Source organism: Pleurodeles waltl, chromosome 12 (genome assembly GCF_031143425.1).
Source record: "Pleurodeles waltl isolate 20211129_DDA chromosome 12, aPleWal1.hap1.20221129, whole genome shotgun sequence".
NCBI classification, from domain to species: Eukaryota; Metazoa; Chordata; class Amphibia; order Caudata; family Salamandridae; genus Pleurodeles; species Pleurodeles waltl.
The window spans coordinates 215614913-215637218 of NC_090451.1; the positions used below are offsets into that span (position 1 = coordinate 215614913).

The window sequence follows — 22306 nt, forward strand, 5'->3', positions numbered from 1 at the left end:
ACATTTTGAGGTGTACAGTCTCATATTTCTGTACATGCACTATGCTAAAGCCATGGTGCATGTACAGCCCATGTTTGTATAAGTGCCATGTTTAAGCACTCCTTTGTCCAAACCCTGGCGTTGCTATTCCCCGTGTGCATATATCTGGACATGACTATGACCTAGATTTCACATCCTTGTGTAAGTGCAAGCGCTGGTGCTTTGGGCGTGCCACAAACAAGACACTGATAAATGACCATTCCATTAATGTAATGCCCATAGGCATATGCCAAGACTAGGCATTGGCATGTGTAAAAGAACCGAATGTTACATCACTGCATGAGTGCCTTTCCTAAGCATCTGACCTTGCAGTCACACACACCCATGTCCTAGGTCCCTTTCTCCAGAACTAAGGAACATCCATTCTGGTGGGGACAGCTCACATTTTTGCACACAGTGCGAAAGAAATGAACAATCTGGATGCCTGTGTGTCTGCACATACTGCTATCCGTGCACCGAGAAATGCTATTGGATATGCTTGTCAGCTTCCTTTACCTTCAAACCTCTCTCTCCACTCAAGGGGGTCAGATATGATTGGGCACAGTGTCTGTGGGTCTTGCTCATGAATACTTATTGTGTCAAGAGTGCTTGAGGCGTATCCACCCTAAGTACTTCTACTAGGTTTTTAACTTTGACAGTGAAAAACGGTTTGTGCCCGTGGATGGAACTTTTTTGAAAACCCTATTGCAAGATAGCTTGGGAATTTGTTGATTAGATCCAGAAGATAATTAAATCTCTATTTACATATATCCATGGACAGGGTAATTTGTCATTTCCAATAAGAACTTCCTAGTAAATTACGGAATCTAGAACACACAAGATGAGCGGCTCCTGTGAACCACTCCACTGGTGGCAGTTCCACTAAGGCAAGGAGTCCTAACACAGAGGCATGGCCCGAGATGACCACGTGGCGAATCCCAGGGTTGCCCACGAGGTGCCTATGCAACCTAACATTGAAGTTTGTCACAGAAGGCTATTGTAAATTTGTACTCAGCACCCCAGGTCAGATGACTTCCTTGCCTCAACTCAGCATTCAAGTTTGGGAACCAGAGATGATGACTGTTTCATCTCATTTGTCTCTTCTGGGGTCCCTAATCTCCCCCCACCTAATATAGGCTATACATATCCACCACTGATGCTCCCTGTTCTTCATCGTGCTTGTTTACAGACTCCTTCATATCCATCCTCTGCACCCTCCATAGGCCCCTTCACAATGCCTTCCTGATGGTTTTCTTTAAAACATTTGCTGTTCGCACATCTCCTGAAGCTAATGTGTGCCTCCTCTTTACTTTTCTGGTAGGATCCACAGGATCACTTCCATCATTCTAGATGTATAGCCCTTCTGGTGCCTCTTAAAGACCTTCAGCATCAGCAGTCCCCAGTTGGATGTGGACACTGTTAGAGATTCCTCGGCCGAGTGAGTGAATCAGCTTGACAGTGAGGACTTCATGAAGATAAGCACCATTCATGCTCGTGTGTCTGAGGGTGCACGTTTGATAGGAATTTAATTGACATGTTCTCAAACTAAAGGTAGCATTGGGCTCTGTACTACTGGCCCTGTCTAGAGAAAGTTTATCTATTCTGTTACAACCTGGTGCGCTTAAGTGCTTATTGTGGTAATAAACCAGTGGCAGAGGTCTGGATTTTCCAACACTGCTAGCAAAACCAATAATTTCCAAGCACCTGATGATTAAAAGTTGTATGCATACACCCATACACTGTGTTAAGTGCTAGCAGAATATGTTGATTTAAGTAACGGAATAGTGTTAATTAAAATCATTCCTGTACCTACACCAGATTAGTGTTGATGTGTTGAAATCTGCACATATGGGAAGAAATGGAAAATCTGTCTCAGACACAAACTTGCTGGCTTACATTAAGAATGTCCCAGGAGACTGACAGATGCCAAGCACATTGACACTAATTTGTTGAGCACGTGACCATGTGGATACCGATGGTGTAGGTAAGTCCTTGGGATCTGCAGTATGATGACAGGCCTGGCTTCATTGCTCTTGCTTGCTTCAGAAGTTCAAGGACACAGTAGTGGACTTCTCTCTGTTCATATTTTCTTCTATTCCACCACAAGCTAGGATGCCTAAATCGTCTGAAATGGCGGAGTCCTTTTAAAATTAGGGAGACTTAAAGCTTCTTGTAAATTTGGTGGTTTTCCAAAATGCAGTACTCCGCACAGTGGGTATTCAAGTGGTCAGAGGAGTAGGTTTCTCAAGGTCACCATGGAATTCTTCCATTTCACTGGCTTCAGTAACAAAATAAGAAGCATGCACTCATTAATCAAGTATTCAGAGACAACCACAGTCCTGTGGGATGTTGAACCGCCTTCAAATTTACAGCAAAAACAACAACTGCGTAGGCATCCTATGCTCATCAAAGACTAGTCAGGCTCCCCCTTCAACCATCTTCCTTTTCTCTCTCCACTTCTGGTATAATTGGAGTTCCTTCGAGCGGTGCAGTAACTTTTGGATCAACCCTAGCTTTGATTACTACTTCAACATGGTGCACAAATAGTTGGAAATTTAATATATTATGCAGAACCTCAGCTTCACAATCGCTTCGGTCTTATAAAAGTCCTTCAGGGTTCTCACTTTGGAACAGATCATACCCTCTCGCCAGTTGAGAATGGACTCCGTGTAATAGATGGATGCTTATTTCAACAAATGAAATAACATTACTTTGCAGCTAGAAAAGTTATAAAATGTTTCACAAAATGAATTCTTTATCAGGGTGTCAAGAGACTGTGTTATAATTACTCAACACGAATATCAATATCCTAGAAAAAGAAACAAGCATTTACAATGCAACGGGTCTCGCGTTTGCTCATATTAGAGCTGATCGCGTTGTAAACTCCTAACCCGACTTTTCACCTATCGGGCAAAAGTGCATTTATGTACATAACCCGAAAAAGTGAAATTAACTTTGTAAAGCGCTCGACTTCTGCCAAGTGAGATCGAGCTCGTAAATTAGAGAAAAAGAAGTCCACGAGCCCGATGGAAAACAGCGAGCCTCGCATGTTTTCTGTACTTGGTCGCTGCGCTCGAGGAGGGCTAGCCACCGGAAAAGGCATGACGTATGCATGCCTTCGACTAATGAAAGCAAGCGGATTTTATTAGGCAAGCCCACGAACCAATAAAAAACACTGACGTGAAGTTGACAGGGCTCCGAGCCCTTTTCTAAATACAAAAGCGTCTCGCTGCGATACGCATGCGCGAGCGCATGCAACGCAGGCTCGACCCTAAAAAGGAGCATCAGCCCTGCCAGGATTCAAGCCTCTGTCCTGCAGGTGTCGGTGTGGGTATCTGCCTGGTTCGATGTATACCTGAAACTATTAGTTATTACTACAATTACAATATGCTTTCATTATCCGAGCTATACCCTATGTGTATTATTTAACCGTGTGGTAACGGCTGGTTATTTTATGCCTCTTAATTGCTCAAGCCTGTCCCTACTTGGCTGAATGATAGGAAAGCTTTTCTTCTCAGGACGTCTTGGTCTTCCTACGGCAGGGAACCTCCCTCTTAATGGATTTCAGTCTCTCCAAGAATGAGTTAAGGTCATCTTTTGTCCCATTTCAATGTCTATCCTCAGGGTTTTCAGGCAGGGCATTCTGGAAAGTGTCCACCCTCCCTAGAGATTGGTGAGCTATCAGGATATGACTCTTCCATTCCTTTTTATCCAGTTACCACGAAATGGTAGGTCCAAAAGACATTTGGCACTGTGACTGCTTAAGTTCTGGTGGCCCTCCATGCTTGACTCAGAATGGCCCACACTTAACTACTGCTACTACAACACTGAGCGCAGGAGAATGATGCCTCCTTTGAGCTCCTGTCTCCAGATTCATGCTGCTGATCTAGGACAGTAAGGTGCCACAGTGTACTGGTTGATAGGCCCTCCTTTAAAAATGCCTCTGAACACTCTTGACCCTTGGCCTGTACTGCATGGTTTCCTTCATATTTATGTTATGTATTTAAGATAGTTGTGTAGGCCATAAAAAAGTTTTTTTCAGAAGCCTACAACATAGGTACACAACAATAAGGTTGTGATCTATACAGAAACTTCCCCTGGAACCACCCAGAAGGCAGGAATGTGTTTCCCCAGTCATGCAGAGTGTCAGGGAAATTGGGTGCTGGGCAAGGAAATTCTGTTCTCCGTCACACATGTGACTGGGCCAGAATATGCTGGTGGAGATGTTCCGGGGTCTGATATATTCCTCCCAAGAAAGTAACATGCACAATGGTGGAACAATGATGTGCTTCCAGACTGTCAGTTACTCAAACACAATCATTTCTCGTACCCTGCACAATATAGAATGCCTGCTTTTGGATGGGCGAGTACCAAACCTTCTTAGGAGATTAATTCATGATCAACTGGTGGAGAGGTGTGGATTGATCCCTTTAAGTGTTTCCTCCCGCTCCCCTGATTCAAAAGATGATCTATAAATTTCAAAGAAGCCAAAGATGTGGAATGAGTTTGCTGGCCTCTAGCGGACCCTCATCCCGCTCCATCTGCAGGATAATCTTATACATTAGTGGTGGAGCATTTTTCTACATCCTGCTCTCAATCATTGAGCATGAGTATCTGGTTCTTAAAGCATGGACCTACAACATGGCTTGTCTTAACATTGTGGTAAGGACCTTCAGGCAGATACGAAATAATCCATGACCCCAACAGTAAAAGCAAATGGATCACATTATGTCAGAAGGCTTGATAAAAAGCATGTATTCACTTTGGTGTTCTTCCCCTAGAATCAGACGCGTGCTTGGCCTTCAAAACTGTTACTGTACTTTGAGCTGTATAAAAATGCTTAGTCCCCTCATGCATTACAAGGAGGGGGTCTCTATCAAAACCAGGGCTATAAATCAACGAGTACCAGTTATTAAGGTTAGGACTGTATAAAGTTCATATTTACGTACTGCTGCATTCCTCAGTGCCACATCTCTACGTATGTGCCATGCCGAGGCAGTGGTACATAAGCAAATCCTGAATGCAACATTTTGTGTACGTGCCATGTGTTAGAAAGAGTGCATGTGTGGGCAAAGAATGTAGTTTGCACAATTAAAAAGTAATGGGTCACCAGCCTATAAATGTCATGTCCATGCACAAGCATATGTGCCTCATTTAAATGCCACGTAACCAAGCACACCTGTGTACGAGTCAAATTTCTACAGCCTTCCATATGTGCCAGGACGTCAGCTGATGATACCTGTGTGCCACATTTAAACATGTTTCTGCACTCGCCTCCATATGCCACCCTTAAGAGTTGGGTCATAACAAGGCACTGAAGAACATGCACATTAATGCGTGTTGTGTTGACATTTCTGTGAGCACAGAGCACGAATACATCCCATCATCCGCCACAGCATGGTTTGCCCTGCAGACTACGAGGGGGCTACCTGAAGGTCAGGTTGATCTAGATGCTATAGATGTGAGGAAACTACAATCTGAATGATCTTGGCAGGAAGGTCGGCTGCATGTACGATACTGAGCATTACACCTTGTACTGGACAGTCAATGGGTTTCGTCCGCTGTGGCATGAACTCTATAAATAAGAACTGGCACACGTACAGTGCCTGATATACCTAGAGACAATAAGGCAAAGCAGCTTCGCCAGAATCGAGTGATCTGCACTGAATCCTACGCTGGTTCCCATGCCAGCGCCAAAGACCCAGAAACAGCGTCACTTCACCCGAGAAAGACAAACTGCATCTTCACCGCGCCCTGGGCTGCTAGCAAGAACCCGGCCCCGGCAGTCAACAAATGCAGCGCAAGGTCCCTGACGAAGGTGACACAATGTGCTTTACTCAAGCTACTGTTTTTGCAGAAGTATTTGTGCATATTTATTTTTCTGTTCTCTTTGTGTTTTGGCACCGGAGTGCACGCTCACCAGAATGCCCCTTCCTGGATGTCAAACCACAATAAAGATTGCTTCTTTCTTTTTCACCTGTGTGAGCTGTTTGTGACTCTCTTTAATGTGGAAGCTACTATCTGAAGTTCAGCACCTCTGCCTAGGATTGTATGCAGAGCTCTGCTTTATCCAGTGGGCGGGTGCTCATCTAGAGAGCCTTGAGGCTACGTGAGGTTTTAGCAAAGAGTTTTAAGGAAGCCCAGTTTTGCAAGGACTGCGGCTGTAGTTCATTTTTAAACAGGCAATCCAACATGGTTGAGTTCACGATGCATGGATGAAGAAGGAAATACTTGACTCTGTATGAAGGGGAAATGACAGATCCCTGAAACTACAGAGCAGTAGTAGTAGTAGTAGTAGTAGTAGTAGTAGTTAGTAGTAAATTTGCTGGCACAGAATCACACACATCATCAATATAAACCACAATAAGCCAGTCTTCGTGATACTAATCCCTCTGCAGTAGGTGTAAGCGTAGGTACAAGTGTGAACAGGAATTTGCTGGCATAAAATCGCACACATTATCAATAAAAATACAATAAATATAATCAATAATAAAATCTATCAGCTGATTATACACATGAAAGCAATAACCACACCTAGTGAAGTGACTTAACAAATGTATTCAAACAGTCTGGCATAGCCTGCACCTGATTCTCCATGCATTCATCAGGTATCTAGACAAAGCAAAACTAGCCAACCTGTAGTACCACTTTTGAGGATCCGCATAGTGAACCTCAACTGTCCTGATTCAGACAGACTGGTAACAGCCAGGCCCGTCTAGCCTCAGTCTAGTAGGGGCAAAAAAAAAAAAGCATTTGCAATGCAATGCTTCTTGCATTTGCTTGAATTAGAGTTATTAGCGTTGTAAACTCCTAACCGCACTTTTCTTGCCACATAAACTGAAAATGAAAAGTAAAACTGTTTCACACAAGCAGGCCGATTCACAGCGCCACGGCCACCGTGAGCATCAGCGTGAAGAGACACACAAAAGGAAAAAGAAGTTCGCTCGCAGTCAAACCTATCGGCAAACGTGCAATTAGCCATGTAACAGGGGCGATGGCCAAGGCGGTAACAAAAGCTCCCTAAGGAGGGACAAACATAAACCATTTACCAATGTCATCAAAGGGTTTTTGAAGGGCAAGCCCATGAACAAGTGGTAGTGATACATACCAACACATCAGAAAAGCAGCGCTTGCGCTCTGCTATGCTCCACCTTAAAAAAGTGCTCTTCTGCGGCTACAGAGCAATATGTCTATCGTCTGTCCTGAAAAGGAATACGGAGAACATTAACATAAGGGCAGGAAAATGTTTAGCACTATAATTTGGTATGGATTTCGACGCACTAGATCTTTAATTAATCAATATATCTTTATTTGATCATTAACAAAATAACCATAAAAATGCATACAATCCTAAATAACAGTGAGATAAAATGCTAAAACAAATAAAAAACAATCAGAAAACAGGGCATTTACATCAATAACAAATAAAAAAAACATCAGCAATGAGAAGAACGAGGTCTCGAACCAAAACTCAGAAGATAAGTGCTTTCCTATATATTAAGACATTACTGAGAAAAGTACACACTACGGCACACCTCAGGAGAATTAAGCAATTGAAGGTATAGCAAAGCGTGTTTACAGTTTGTGAAATCTAAACGATTAGGAATAGGAATTTAAAAAAAAACTCGTAATGGCTGCTAAAATTTACAAACAAAAATGACAAATTACACAATTTGAAGCAAGAACCTTTCATCATAATGACAAGTAACAATAACAGCTGTATCATACTGGTTCAAGGGGAAGAAAAGTTGACATCTCATGAACCCCAATCTAAATCCTGTCAGGAACATCCTGTGTAATGGTTCCCATGCCAAATATGGCTCCAACCCAGAGGATGTTTGGATCAAAACATATTCTTGATTGTAAGGTTCTGAGAGCTCCTCTCTATCCCTTTCAGACTGTCTGTAGTCCATTAAACTATTTCTAAACCAGCATCTATTATTTTTTATGCAAATGACTTAAGTAAAATAGAAAGTCTGCCAATTTTGTTACAAAAATTAATTGGGCTACTTGCAGGAAGATCCATAATGTGCCCACAGACTTTATTTTTCTCGAGCTGCATGTGCTAACTTATTTATAACACCATACTCCTGGGCCATAGATTAGGATCAGGATACAATGCATGTAACAGACTTCTAAAAAGGGAGGGTAGAGTAATTGGCTTACTCCTTATGTTGGGTGCCAGGTTCCATAAAAACCCAACTGAGTGCAAAAATCACTGTCTGCTCAAAGATATGCTAGAAACCCAAAACTCTAAGATGGGAAACATGTGAGTCCTTACTGCAGGCGTACCTGATGGATAAACAACGTGACCTAGGATTTTTGTGTGCCATAAACCATAATAAAAGATTTTGTTAGATTAGTTTCCAGGTTCAAGTGGTCTATAAAATCTATGAAGGTGTCCAACAATATTTGGAGGTTCTTGAGCTGCGATTTCAGCATACAGTAATACAGGGAAAGGATTGTTCTTAATAACTGCCATGGTTCGACCCTTGAAGGCTCCTAGCTATTGTAAAACTAACCTACTTGCTGTTTTTGAAATATGTTTGTTTGGTAAGTAACAAAAAAAAATGTGATACATAAAAAACATCCCCCTAATTTCATGAACCACATTACACATACTTGCCTCTGCATTGCTACTTCCCTCGTTAATTACTTCAATTTTTTAACTCCCCCAGAAATATCTGGAAAGAAAGTATTAAAGCCCATCAATATCTGTTTTTTTAGAATGGATCTTTGAGGACGCAGGTGGAGTGAAAATGATCAGGGGGCAATTTAAAAAAAACTTATAAATCACAAACTTTATACAAAGATTATGCACTCTCCATTCCATTTCTCCCCTTTAATGCTGCAAGCCATTGGCTCTGTCACGTCTCACCTAAATCCAGGACCAGTAGGACACTTCAGGCTTCTCATTAAGGGACCCATGTAAACTGGCAGGGGAATAAACTAAGCATGAGCGCTCTACCATCTTCAAAAAGGCCTTGCTTCCGTGCCAGCGTGATGCTACTGTGATTCAGAGCGCGTCCCATACTTCTCAATACTTCCTTTTTGGTTACCAGTTTTACGATGACTACTCTCTCCCTCTCTCTCCATAGTTTCGCACATCTATAATGACTGCAGCAGAACCCCCCAATTTTTACTAAAAGTAAGGAGTCAAAACCCTCTCACCTTTTTATGCAGTGGACTTTTGGGGGTTTATGTGTATTGGTGATCCATTTCCAAAAATCACGGACTGTTCTCTCCAAGGTCTCTCTTTTTCCAGTGCTGAAAAGGCACATAAAGGATCTTGCTTAATTTCCAAATCGTTTGATTGAACGCACCACTGAAAGCCAGAAAAGTAAGTTAATTACCTTTGGTAAAGTTTCTGAAGGATAGAATGGCTCCTACAAGATTCCTTAATTGAACTCCTTCCTAGAGGCCAGACTGGACTTGGAATTTTTTCCTTACCCATTAACTTACCGGCAGTGAACATAATTTATGACAGCGTTAGGTGGTTCCACTAGCAATGATGTGTTGGCTGATAAACAAGGCACCATGCCCACTGGTGACCTACATTTCATACTTTTATCACCGACCTACCAACCTCCAAAGGTTAAACGATATAAAAAGTTTCTGTGCCAATATTAAGTCCTTGCATCACCTAAAAATGCTGAACTGCACATTGCCTGAACCTGCAAAGGATCAGCAGACCGAATAGAGCATCAAGACGTGAAGACGTCCTACCTGCAAGAATTTACTACCTTAGTCAAAGATCTCTGAGCTTCCAAAAGGCAGCCAAAAACTCCCAAAGGGACTAATATGGTGAAAGAGCAAGCCTCTAACGCTGCAGGCATGCAGACCCTGAAAGTGGGAATAAATATTTGTCCTCTGTTTCGAGCTCAAAATTAATCTTTCTAAAGGAGAGGCAACAGAGGTAGAAAGCTGAGAAGGTCTGGATCCCATGGATGACAATTCCAATCCAGACTGATAAGAATTGCAGGAGCCTTGTGAGAATGAATCTTGTGAATCACCATGCGCATCAATGGCAGGGAGAAAAGGAGTAATGGAATATGCAGTTTCACTTCAGAGACAAAGCATCCCAAAAGTCTCTCCTAGAAAAACTACTAAGACCAATACAGGTGACATTTTTTTCCCATGGTGGCAAAAGTTCTATCTTGAGGAGACCCAATCCCTGAAAAATCTGTGGGACACCTCTGGATGAAGATGTCACCCGTGACTCAGTGAGAAAAGTCTGCTGATGCTGACAGACCAATTCCCTGTCTCTAGCCCACTGCCAGAGCTCCAGCGATCCCTTACACAGTGAAAGAGATTCTGCTCCTCCTTCATTGTCCAGGTGATTGTAATATGTTGTTACTGCTCTTACCCGGGTACTTTCTTTCATTTCTCAGGCGCCATCCTAGTGCTCCTGCGCTAAGACCTAAGTTCAACTGATTGAGGATAGGTTTGGAATCACACTGGAGGTACCTACGCAATGGGTAAAATATCTAATGCTGTTCATACATTTCTTGTGACTCGTACAGGCTGCTATAGAGTTCCAGGCAAACGACATACAGCAATAGCTCTTCATTCCTTCTCTCTGGATACCGTCAAGGATTATTGGTAACGTCCCAACAGCATGCCCCTGTTCAACATCATGCAAAGCATGTTAATGATGCAAATTCTTAATTTGCCAAATGTCCTCTAAACACATTCAAAATTCTCCCCAGGGATTGCATAGGCCATCAATACAACATTTTCTAATATAGTGGTGCCCAATACACTTTGAGCAGCCACTCACATTATTGATATATTTATTTCTGTGGCCCCTCTAGGCATCACAGCACTATATATGGATGAGTGATCGCCTGTGGAACACAGACAAAGCAACTAACTCAAGAGAGCATCACAGATTAGTCAATGTACTTAACATTTAACAAAGATCATTGGACCTGTGGTGACTGTGGACCTTTTATCTCCAGAATACATACTTGCTGCTTCAGAAGACAGTTCTTTGCTTGGAAGTAAATGATGCCCCTTAACAGCAAACCAGCATTAAGCACCAGTAGTACTTCAGCCTCTTGGCGTTATATTTGGCATCCGTCCCTAATCCAAGATGTCTCACAAGCCCTTAGCATGTGCACCCATTTCTTACTTATGGGTTGCAATTTTGGGAAGCACTTCTACATATTCACCAACATATTTCGAAAACCTAATTAAAAGGGAATGTGGGAAAGACATAGATTTCCCATACAAAGAAATATGATTACCCAGAGGGTAACCGGCCTTCAAAGAAGATGGAAGAAATATTTCCCAGCAGATACTTCCTGAAAGATGGTGAGGGTGAAGGAAGTGACTGCAACACAACTTAGGTGTAGGCAGAGGAAGAGTGGTCTGATCTCTGGTCAGCTTGACATAAGGCTGACTCAGAACAAGCACTATGAGTCACAAAGCTAGTGTAACTCGGTTGTGCAAATAGCATATTTTACACGTGTGAAATTCACAAAAGGTGGGTTCACATTTGTGAAAGGACTCACTCGCAAAAAAGCAAGTAAGCTCCTTTTTCACAGTGGGAAGGGAACAATCACCCTCCCCTGATTTCGGTGGGCTGTAGGGTAATAGGTTCCTCCCAGGGAAATTATTTCCTTGGAGAGAAAAAACACTCTTTTTTCTCAGGCAAAAACCATGTATATGTAAGGCAAAGGAATTCACAAAATTGTTCCATGACTACACTAGCAAAGCTGCGACCAGTGTAGATTTCCAAGTGTAACCTATAAATGTTTTCTGAATCCTAAACCTTCACCCATGTCGGTGCAGATTTATGGCTGCTTTTGAAAAAGAAGCCCCGACTTTCTGAGAAATCCCATTTTCTGAGAGGTCTGTAGGACCTTTATCAATCTGGTTCATACATTTATCAATTCGTTTAAGAATTGCATCACCTGCCCAAGTAAGAGCATAGCACTTCTCAGAGATACACCGTCATTCATTTTGACACATAATCGATGTCATACTGAGGAGTCAGTAAATCATAAAAGCATCACAACTGCATGTTAGATGCGTAAAATTTACTGTTACCATGATTATGCTGCTTGTGTTCTTTGCACAGCGGCGCAAACGAACGAGTTACTTACCTTCGGTAACGACTTTTCTGGTGGATACATTAGCTACCTGTGGATTCCTCACCTCATGAATACTCCCATGGCGCCAGCATTCTACGGAAATCTTCTTCCTAGTCTCTGCACGTCGACGAGGACGTCACTGTCTCGCACGCGACGCCGTCTGACGTCATACAGGCAATAAGAGGTCCTCGACGACGTGCGGACGTCAGTACCAATCATTTTTTACGTGCATGAGAACAACCAGGCAATGCAATGAAAGAACAAAGCAACATCCATTATATTGTAAAAATACACCACATTGTATGAATAACTGTAAATCTTTTTTATGTACATATATATATATGTATATATATAAAACTCTTTCTTTTAAAAATATATACACACACCAAGTATATACATAAAGATATATACACATATACCTATATATATATATAAATATATTATATATATACATCTATTGCACCCTCAAAGATCAAGAGGAGCGCACTCAAGGATTACTTGGCAAGACCATAAAGGCAACGGGGAGGCGGGTGGGACCGTGAGGAATCCACAGGTAGCTAATGTATCCACCAGAAAAGTCGTTACCGAAGGTAAGTAACTCGTTCTTCTGATGGATACAACTACCTGTGGATTCCTCACCTCATGAATAGAGTCCCAAAGCAGTACCACGCCCGGCGGTGGGTGCCTAAATGGTCAAACCAAGAAATCCTGCAGCACTGACCGTGCAAAATGGCCGTCCCTTCTAACCTCAGAATCTAAACAGTAATGTTTTGCAAAAGTGTGAAGGGACGACCAAGTTGCGGCCTTGCAGATGTCGACCACAGGAACACCTCTGGCTAAGGCCGAAGTGGCCGACTTAGCTCTGGTGGAATGAGCTCTAATGCCCTCAGGAGGATCCTTCTTTGCCAAAGAGTAACATATTTTAATGCAAAGAACAACCCACCTGGATAGTGTTCTCTTGTGGACTGCCTTTCCTCTCCTCTTGCCCACGTATCCAATAAACAGCTGATCCTCCAGCCTGAAATCCTTTGTTCTATTGATAAAGAAGCTCAACGCTCTCTTTGGATCCAGACGGTGCAGTCTTTCTTCCTCTTTGGAAGGATGAGGCGGAGGATAGAACGTGGACAAAGTAATTGCCTGAGCCAAATGGAAGGGTGAAACAACCTTCGGGAGGAAAGCAGCCTTGGTCCTCAACACCACCTTATCCCCATAAAAAGTTGTATAAGGGGGTTTTACTGATAAGGCCTGCAACTCACTCACTCTCCTTGCTGATGTTATAGCTATCAGGAAGACTGTTTTTAAAAACAAATACCTTAAGGGGCAAGAATGCATAGGTTCAAAAGGGGACCCCATAAGGAAAGTCAGGACTAAGGACAAATCCCATTGCGGCATAACGAATGGCTTTGGAGGATATTGATTTAGAAGACCTTTCAAGAATCTGATAACAATAGGGGATTTAAATAAAGATGGTTGGTCTGGAAGACATATGAAGGCTGACAAGGCCGATAAATAACCTTTAATGGTAGCCACTGCACAACCTTTCTGCGCCAGAGATAGAGCAAAAGACAAAACGTCCGATAGATGAGCTTGTAAAGGATCAATCTGCCTCTCTCCACACCACGCAACAAATTTAGACCACCTATTAGCGTAGATAGATTTAGTGGAGTGTCGCCTGGCCGCTAATATAACATCCACTACCTCAGGCGGGAGAGAGAAGGAACTCAGGTTGCCCCGTTCAATCTCCAGGCATGTAGGTGCAGACTCTGGAGGTTGGGGTGTAGAACCTGCCCCTGCGACTGCGAGAGGAGGTCTGCCCTGAAAGGGAGACGGAGCGGCGGGCACGTTGAGAGTTGGAGAAGGTCGGAGTACCACACCCTCCTTGGCCAATCCGGAGCTATTACGATTACTAGAGCCCGGTCTTGGCGAATCTTCCTCAATACTCGAGGAATCAAGGGTATGGGAGGAAACGCGTAAAGCAACTGGCCACACCAGGTCATTTGAAACGCGTCCCCCAATGCTTCCTGCATCGGATACTGAAGGCTGCAGAACAACGGACAATGCGCGTTCTCTCGAGTGGCGAACAGATCTACCCGAGGAAACCCCCACTTCTGGAAGATTAAACGGACTTGATCTGGATGGAGACCCCACTCGTGGTCTGCCGAGAAGTGGCGACTGAGACTGTCCGCACGCACGTTCAAGACTCCGGCCAGATGGTTTGCTATCAAGCAAATCCGATGGTCCTTTGCCCAGGACCATAGTCGAAGAGCTTCTCTGCAGAGAAGGTACGACCCCACTCCTCCCTGCTTGTTTATGTACCACATCGTGGTAGTATTGTCAGTTAGGACCTGTACCGACTGACCACGAAGGGAAGGGAGGAAGGCCTTGAGAGCCAGACGTACAGCCCGTAACTCTAACAGATTGATGTGAAAAATCTGTTCCTCTGGAGACCAAAGACCTTTGATCTCCAGATCCCCCAGATGAGCTCCCCACCCTAGAGTGGAAGCATCCGTTATGACTGTGGCCACTGGTGGCGACTGCTGGAACGGTTTTCCTTGTGAAAGATTGTTGCTTGCAATCCACCACTTCAAATCCACAGCAGCATCTCTGGAGATCTTGACAGTACCCTCTAGATCCCCTCTGTGTTGAGACCACTGCCTTCGGAGGCACCACTGAAGAGCCCTCATGTGCCAGCGAGCATGCGTGACCAACAGAATGCAGGAGGCAAAAAGACCGAGCAGACGAAGGACCTTGAGGACTGGAACTACCGCTCCGTTTCGAAACATTGGAACCAAATCCTGAATATCTTGAATCCGCTGAGGCGGAGGAAAGGCCCGACCCAATGTCGTATCCAGTACTGCCCCTATGAACAGGAGGCGCTGAGAGGGCTCCAGGTGAGATTTGGGCTCGTTCACCGAAAAGCCCAGGTCGAACAACAACTGGGTTGTTGACTGCAGATGACGCAACACAAGCTCCGGGGACTTGGCTTTGATCAACCAATCGTCCAAGTAAGGGAATACTGCTATCCCCTTCCTTCTGAGCTCTGCCGCAACCACCGACATCACCTTCGTGAAGACTCGAGGTGCTGAAGTAAGACCAAACGGAAGGACCGCAAACTGGTAGTGTTGCGATCCCACCACAAACCGGAGATACTTCCTGTGTGACTTGAGTATCGGGATATGAAAGTAAGCATCCTGCAAGTCGACAGACACCATCCAGTCTTCCATGTTCAACGCCAAAAGCACCTGTGCTAGGGTCAGCATCTTGAACTTTTCCTGCTTGAGGAACCAATTCAAGATCCTCAGGTCCAGAATTGGTCTCAAACGACCATCCTTCTTGGGAATCAGGAAATACCTTGAGTAAACTCCTTGACCCCTTTCCTGCTCCGGGACCAACTCCACCGTGCCCTTTAAAAGGAGGACTTCCACCTCCTGTTCTAGCAACAGGAGGTGTTCTTGTGAACAATACGAAGGGCGGGGCGGGATGAGGGGCGGAAACTCCCGAAAGGGAAGGGTGTAGCCTTTTCCCACAACACTGAGAACCCAAGTGTCCGACGTAACAGTCTCCCATTTGGTGAGAAAATGCTGTAATCTTCCCCCTACAGGAGAGGAGTGAGTGGGAAATGGTGGAAGCCTAAGGCTGCTTCCCCTGCTGCACCCCGCCAGAGGATGAGGAAGAGGCAGAGTGCTGCTGAGAGGCTCCCCTGGTGCGGACCCTACCCCTCCCCCTAAAAGATCTATAGGGGTGGGAAGAGGCAGGTTGCTGATATCTTCCCCGAAAGGAAGAGGAGGAAGAGCCACGCCCAAATCCACGAAACCTCCTGAAGAATCTGGAAGAGGCCGTGGAAGAAGGAGCTTGGAGTCCCAACGACTTAGCCGTGGCCCTGCTCTCCTTAAAACGTTCCAAGGCCGAATCAGCCTTAGCCCCAAACAGTTTGTCCCCATCAAACGGGAGATCCAACAATGTGGACTGTACATCTGCCGAAAAGCCCGAGTTACGTAGCCAGGCCTGTCTCCTTTCCACCACAGTTGTGCCCATTGCTCTGGCTACCGAGTCGGTGGTATCCAGTCCCGTCTGGATAATTTGGGTCGCAGCAGCCTGGGCATCAGAGACAAGATCCAAAAGACCCTGGGGAAGCTCTGTAAACGAAGAGGAGATGTCATCCATCAGAGCATGAATATACCTCCCCAGGATACAGGTCGCATTAGTGGCTTTTAACGCCAGACTGCAGGACGAAAAAATCTTCTTCGACTGCGCCTCTAGCTTTTTTGAGTCTCTGTCCCCAGGCACCGTCGGGAAAGAACCAGGCGCTGATTTGGACGAACAGGAGGCCTGCACAACCAAGCTCTCCGGCGTAGGGTGCCTAGATAGGAAACCAGGATCAGTTGGAGCCGTCCGATACCTCCTGGCCACGGCTCTGTGAACTTCTGGGGAAGATGCCGGCTTCTTCCACACCTCTAAAACCGGATCCAGCAGAGCGTCATTAAAAGGTAATAGAGGCTCCGCCGCGGCTGAGGCCGGATGCAACACCTCTGTCAAAAGGTTTTGTTTCGCCTCCACCACCGGCAAAGGCAGGTCCAAAAAACTAGCTGCCTTCCGTACCACTGTATGAAAGGAAGCAGCTTCCTCGGTATATTCCCCCGGGGACGAAAGGTCCCACTCAGGGGAAGTGTCCAGCCCACTGGCCGACTCCAGTCCACGCAGCCCATCACCCGAGTCCTCTAGCTCTCCTTCCTCTAGGGCTCGTTGGTACTCCTGCTCCTCTAGTACCCGGAGAGCATCCTTGAATGCAGTCGTTGCTCAATCCGCGGAGTCGACAACACCTCCGCCGAAGTCGGAGATCGGCGCCGATCTTCCGAAGCCACCGACGCCGCATCCGGCGCCACAGGTAACTTCGGCGCCGACTGAAGAGCAGATGAAACGGATGGACCCACCGGAGTCACAGGCCGAAATCTCGACGTCGACGGGATGGAAATCCCTGGGGCCAATCCCTCCGAAGCCATCGGAGCGGCACCGGCGCCGACACTGGCGCCGAGCCCACGTTCCCAAACGGGAGAAAGGGCATAAAGGGTGCCGGCCGAAGAGGCGCAGGATCACCCAAAGAAAAGGCCAAAGGCCCAGCCGGAGCACCCCCTGGAGCCATCTGTTGGAAGATGGCATACATCGCATTCAAGAATGCGGAACTATCGGCTCCAGGGGTGGGAAAAGCCGGATACTGGGGTGCCTGACTCGGAGGCGACCCCGACGCCGGCCTCGGCGTCTGCGCCGGAGAAAACACCTGAGGCTCCAATACCTCAATCACCGACGCCTGTCCAGGCGAAGTTGGAGACGTCGGAGAGAGCAACGGCGTCGAAGGATGCGGCGTCACCGTGGGGCTGACCTCCCATGTCCTCCGGCGCCGATCCGGAGACCTGGAACGAGCCTCCCTTGAATGACGCCGAGATTCTCTACGGCGCCGGGAGTCTCGATGACGCCGATGTCTTGGAGAAGACTTTTTCTTGTGATGCTTCTCCTTTGACTTGGCCATAAACAGCTTCGCCTCGCGTTCTTTAATGGCCTTCGGATTCATGTGCTGACACGAATCACAAGTCGAGACGTCGTGGTCGGAGCTCAAACACCAAAGGCAATCGGAATGAGGATCCGTCACCGACATCTTGCCTCCACACTCACGACAAGGCTTAAATCCAGACTTTCTCTGCGACATTATTTCCACAGAGAAAGAGTACGCAGCAAGATATACACTGTAACCGCAAGAGTAACAGTTGCTCCCTCGAAGATAACCGTTTCGAATGCACGGAAAAAAGGGAACTGACGTCCGCACGTCGTCGAGGACCTCTTATTGCCTGTATGACGTCAGACGGCGTCGCGTGCGAGACAGTGACGTCCTCGTCGACGTGCAGAGACTAGTAAGAAGATTTCCGTAGAATGCTGGCGCCATGGGAGTATTCATGAGGTGAGGAATCCACAGGTAGTTGTATCCATCAGAAATGTGATTATTTTAGTGCACCAAAGGGACCGCGGAGAATTCCCTGCCACCTCTGAGGATATGTCCATTTTGGCTGTTCTCTCTCCGTGAAACATTACTTGTTTTTCAAAAGCCCCTTGTATTACAACCACCAGTGTACTTGTCCTGAGCCTGTTGGGGTATCTGTTAATCTGCTGCAGAAGCTTGGATGCCACTTTCAGACAAATCTGTGCAAAATTTATGGGCGAATGTTTGATTGGTTCTGCATTCCATCCATCATTTGTTTTTGTTTGCTTTTGTTGTCCTAAGTGCACCGGGTATGCACAGACGTGGGTCCCGGGCTCACTATACCACTGGATTCAAGCTAGCCTGGCTGATGAAGGGTGGTACCCTGAAACCGGTCTTAGGATGCTTGTTTCCAGTCCAAGGAGGGCCTGACCTGGCAGTTCAGCCTGGACTGTTCCCATGGAGAACAGGGTCAAGTCTGATTTGCATATGTCTGGGTCCAAACTGGGGTGATGTGGTGAGCAAAAGAACTGATGGATTAAACCCAGGTCTGTGACTGGGGGCGAATATTTGATTGGTTCTGCATTCCTCCATCATTGGTGTTTGTTTACTGAAGTATTTCAATCACCATCTAACATATGGATGTACCCACCCACTTAATCACTCATTCACCTCCTTCCTCATGGCTCATTTGATCATTTACCCATGCACTCTCCTACTTACCCGCTCACTTACACAGACTCTCTGACCTATGACCTCAAGATTCAAAAGGCCACATAAGAGGCATTAGATTGGTTTTAAGCAAAAGTAATATTGTAATGACAAAAATAAATACTTCCCATCCTATTAATGGCAATAGGGCCGTCGTGATTGTTCAAGAATGAGGCTCTTCTATGGCAGGAAGTTAAAACTCAATGAGCGAGTCATCTGACATCATCACCCACAGGCACATTCACGCATCCATGTATTTACTTGCATACCCACTCGCCCACATGGCCCCAATGCTATTTAAAAACAAATGGGATACACCACTGTCTTTGAACGATTTGTAAGGCTGGGGCAGAGAGAGTTACATACTGCTTGCTCAGAGGGAGAGATGTACTCCCTCACACAGACTCACTCTCTCACAAATGGACGTGTTTATCAAATTTTTCACATTAATCAGTCCAGACTTTAGGGAAGGGTTTAGGGAGATCCAAAGCTAGCACTGCTCACGTGTAATTGGTACAGAACTTAAACAATCCTTCTACAGTGATTTATTTTAACAGGGTTAGGTGCCTTCCCTAAAAAGACAAACAACTTCAGGAGTTACAAACAGATTGAGCATTCCACATCCAGGAGTCTGCAGCAGTGACACTTGACTGACTGACAAGTATAGACTCATGCGGGGGACCAACTTTGCTGGCGAACACTGTAGAAACTGCTAGGCACCATTCCAACAGAATTGCTAAGGAGATCGTGCTGTCTGGAATTAGTATGCATGGACATGTGTTTGGTAGGCAAGAAGCACTGCATCAGTAACACAAGTATTTCATTTGCATTGGAGTGATTTTTCAATCTCTGAAAAGATGTGGATCGAAGTCTGGAACCACATGAATTACAGTTCTCACATTCAGTTTTAGTAAATATAAAATGAGCGAGCAAAAAATGAGTCTAAACGTTGTTTGTTGAAAACAGAACTAAATGCTGAAAAAACTGTTATCTATGGATCATGCGCAGGGAAGAAATGGGGCTAAACCTGAATAGCAAGATGGTGATCGAAGGTGGAGCCTGTAAAGAGGCTGAATCAACCACACTGAAGATTCTCAGCGCCTACAATTTCAAAGTGCTAAGGCACAAACTACAGTGCTTTCAAACTGGAGCAGGAAATGAATGGGAAATCACATGTATTGATGCAGACTTACCTCACAGATCAGATGAAAAAAACAGGCAGCAAAAAAGCCAAGTGAGGGGCACTGGCTCGCTCTAGAGGCGTCAGGTGTCAAACCCAAAGTATGTAGGTAAGTGTGGGGGTAGGAGACTGGAGGTTCGTCTCATGCTCCCCAATAATGTGTGTAGGAAGGATGGTGGTGGTAGGGACTATTCCCAAGTTTTAGTGCAAGGTGCGCATGCTGGGATCTGTGTTACGCACCAGAATTCCTCTGACATCCATAAGCAAGCCATTTTTCCCTTTTGTCTTCACTTGTAGTCTGTCAGCCAGCATTGTAAGCCTCTGTGAGCTTTTAGGCTGGCCCTCAGCTTAATATCGCACATCGTCTGCTGCCCTCACAGGCTCTTGACTTATCCTCCTTGCCTGTTAATCTCAGCCAACAATCATAGATCATCCTCTGGGCAGCCAGAGAACTTGACCACCCCATTACAGGCCCTCAGCTAACCCTGCAAGTTTCCAAGCTAGATTTCAGCATGCCTGAAAGGTCCTCCCGTGGCCATTAAGGTCAGAACATGCCACTGGCTTTCCATTACCATCAGTTGATCTTTAGATACACTCAGAAAGTGCCCAGACTATTTAGCCAGCACCAAGTCTGTGAAACCCTCACACCAGAGCTTCTGTCCTTTCAAGGGTCACAACACGCCCCAGCCTTACTTCTTTATCTGCAGACCCTAAAAGGACCAAAGTGATCCATGGCTGGCCCAGAAAGCCCCTTACCTATCTCCTCATGTTTCCACAGCCAGCCCTCCCACACACTCACAAACCCTCATCCACACATTGTCAGCTACCAAGGCCTGAGAATTTGTTATAGCCTAACACCTAGCCATGGAATGTAGCTGCTAGACCTTTCTTTGAGCCCTAAGAGAGATGTGGGCCCTTATTATGAGTATGGCGGGCGTGCGGAGGCCATTTGCCAAACTTGTACCATCATCTGACAGCCAGTGCGGCCATAACACCGCCGGCCCTATTACACGTTTCACACTAGGCCAGAGGCCGGAAACAGCGTTCCCACCAGCCAGCGGAACACAGGGCCTTAACACTCACGCTGGCTCGTAATCGAGCTGGGAGCAGTTAGGCAGTGAGGCGGGTGCAGCAGCAGCACCCGCCACGCTTTCCACTGCCCGTAATTCGGGCAGTAGAAACCGCGACAGGGCTGTCCATGGAGGACCCTGCACTGCCCATGCCAAGTGCGTGAGCAGTCCAGGGGCCCCCTGACACCCCCATTTTGCCAGCCTTTCCATGGCAGTCTAACCGCCATGAAAAGGCTGGCGGAATGGGGAGTCGTAATCCCCAGGCAGCGCTGCTTGCAGCGCCACTCTGGTGGATTACAACCGCTGAGATCGCCAGGCTGTCGACAACATGGTGGTGTTGGTGGTCGGACCGTAGCGGCTACTCCATGGTCGTAATATGGCGATTGGACCGCCACAACTGCAGTAGTCCGGGTCCCTCCACCGTGGCCACTGCAGTAACTCCATAGAGCCACCCCTCACTATCCCTTTGAGTTTCGGCCAGCTTTGCCTGTTCAGATCCCTGACCCACATACTGGATCCAAACACTCAAATGTTGCAATAGTATCACATTAACCACACTTAGGCTTGTCACCTGCTTGTCCTGTCCATGAACGTCCTTAATACATTATTCTGCATATGTATGATGTTCACATTTATATTGCACTAACTAGCTTTGTTATGGCATTGAAAGGTTTATAAGTGAGGGACCCTTAAACATAGTCGATCGTGACTGGACACCTATCCTTGATCAGTAATGCTCAAATATGTTATTAATGCAGCAGACACGATAACATGCCAGTGCTGCAAATTATACTATCCAGTGCTGAAAGATGTTAACCTATGTCTAATTGGTTTTTATCCTTCTGCAGGGTACTCTGACTGAAGTGAATATCACATAAAGGAGGAAGCTAAGCAGACCCATAACGCAAAAACTTGGAAAAATCACTGAGCTGCACAGCAGTGCATATCTGCAAGCCAGACACAAGTGTCACTAAAGCACATGGCTTCTCCCAGCCTATGAAAAAGTCTATCTGCCGCCGTATTCCAAGCTCAAGTCAGTGGTGGGGGGACAAGGTGACCAAATCAGAAACTGAAGGAAGAGTGGACTGTGCAAGGAAAGCTGAAAGGATATTACACAGGATGCTGCAGACTTGTGGATAACAAAATAATTTGTTTTGTAAATAAGAACATTTTACATAATTAACGATCTTTCTGGTAGATACTTTATCTACCTGCAGATTCCTACTCTCTTAAATGTTCCCAGGAACCAGATTGGATCATA

At 45.7% G+C, this 22306-nt stretch overlaps 1 protein-coding gene across 1 annotated transcript in view; it reads left to right on the plus strand.

Moving 5' to 3' along the window:
* The window catches only part of SPIRE2 (spire type actin nucleation factor 2), a 273533-nt gene extending 251534 nt beyond the window's left edge, over positions 1–21999 (plus strand). The window contains exon 15 of the mRNA XM_069216797.1: positions 21894–21999. Within this exon, the coding sequence (XP_069072898.1) occupies positions 21894–21903 (10 nt within the window). The 3' untranslated portion in view covers positions 21904–21999. The remainder of the gene's footprint in view (positions 1–21893) is intronic.
* Positions 22000–22306: the final 307 nt, after the last annotated feature.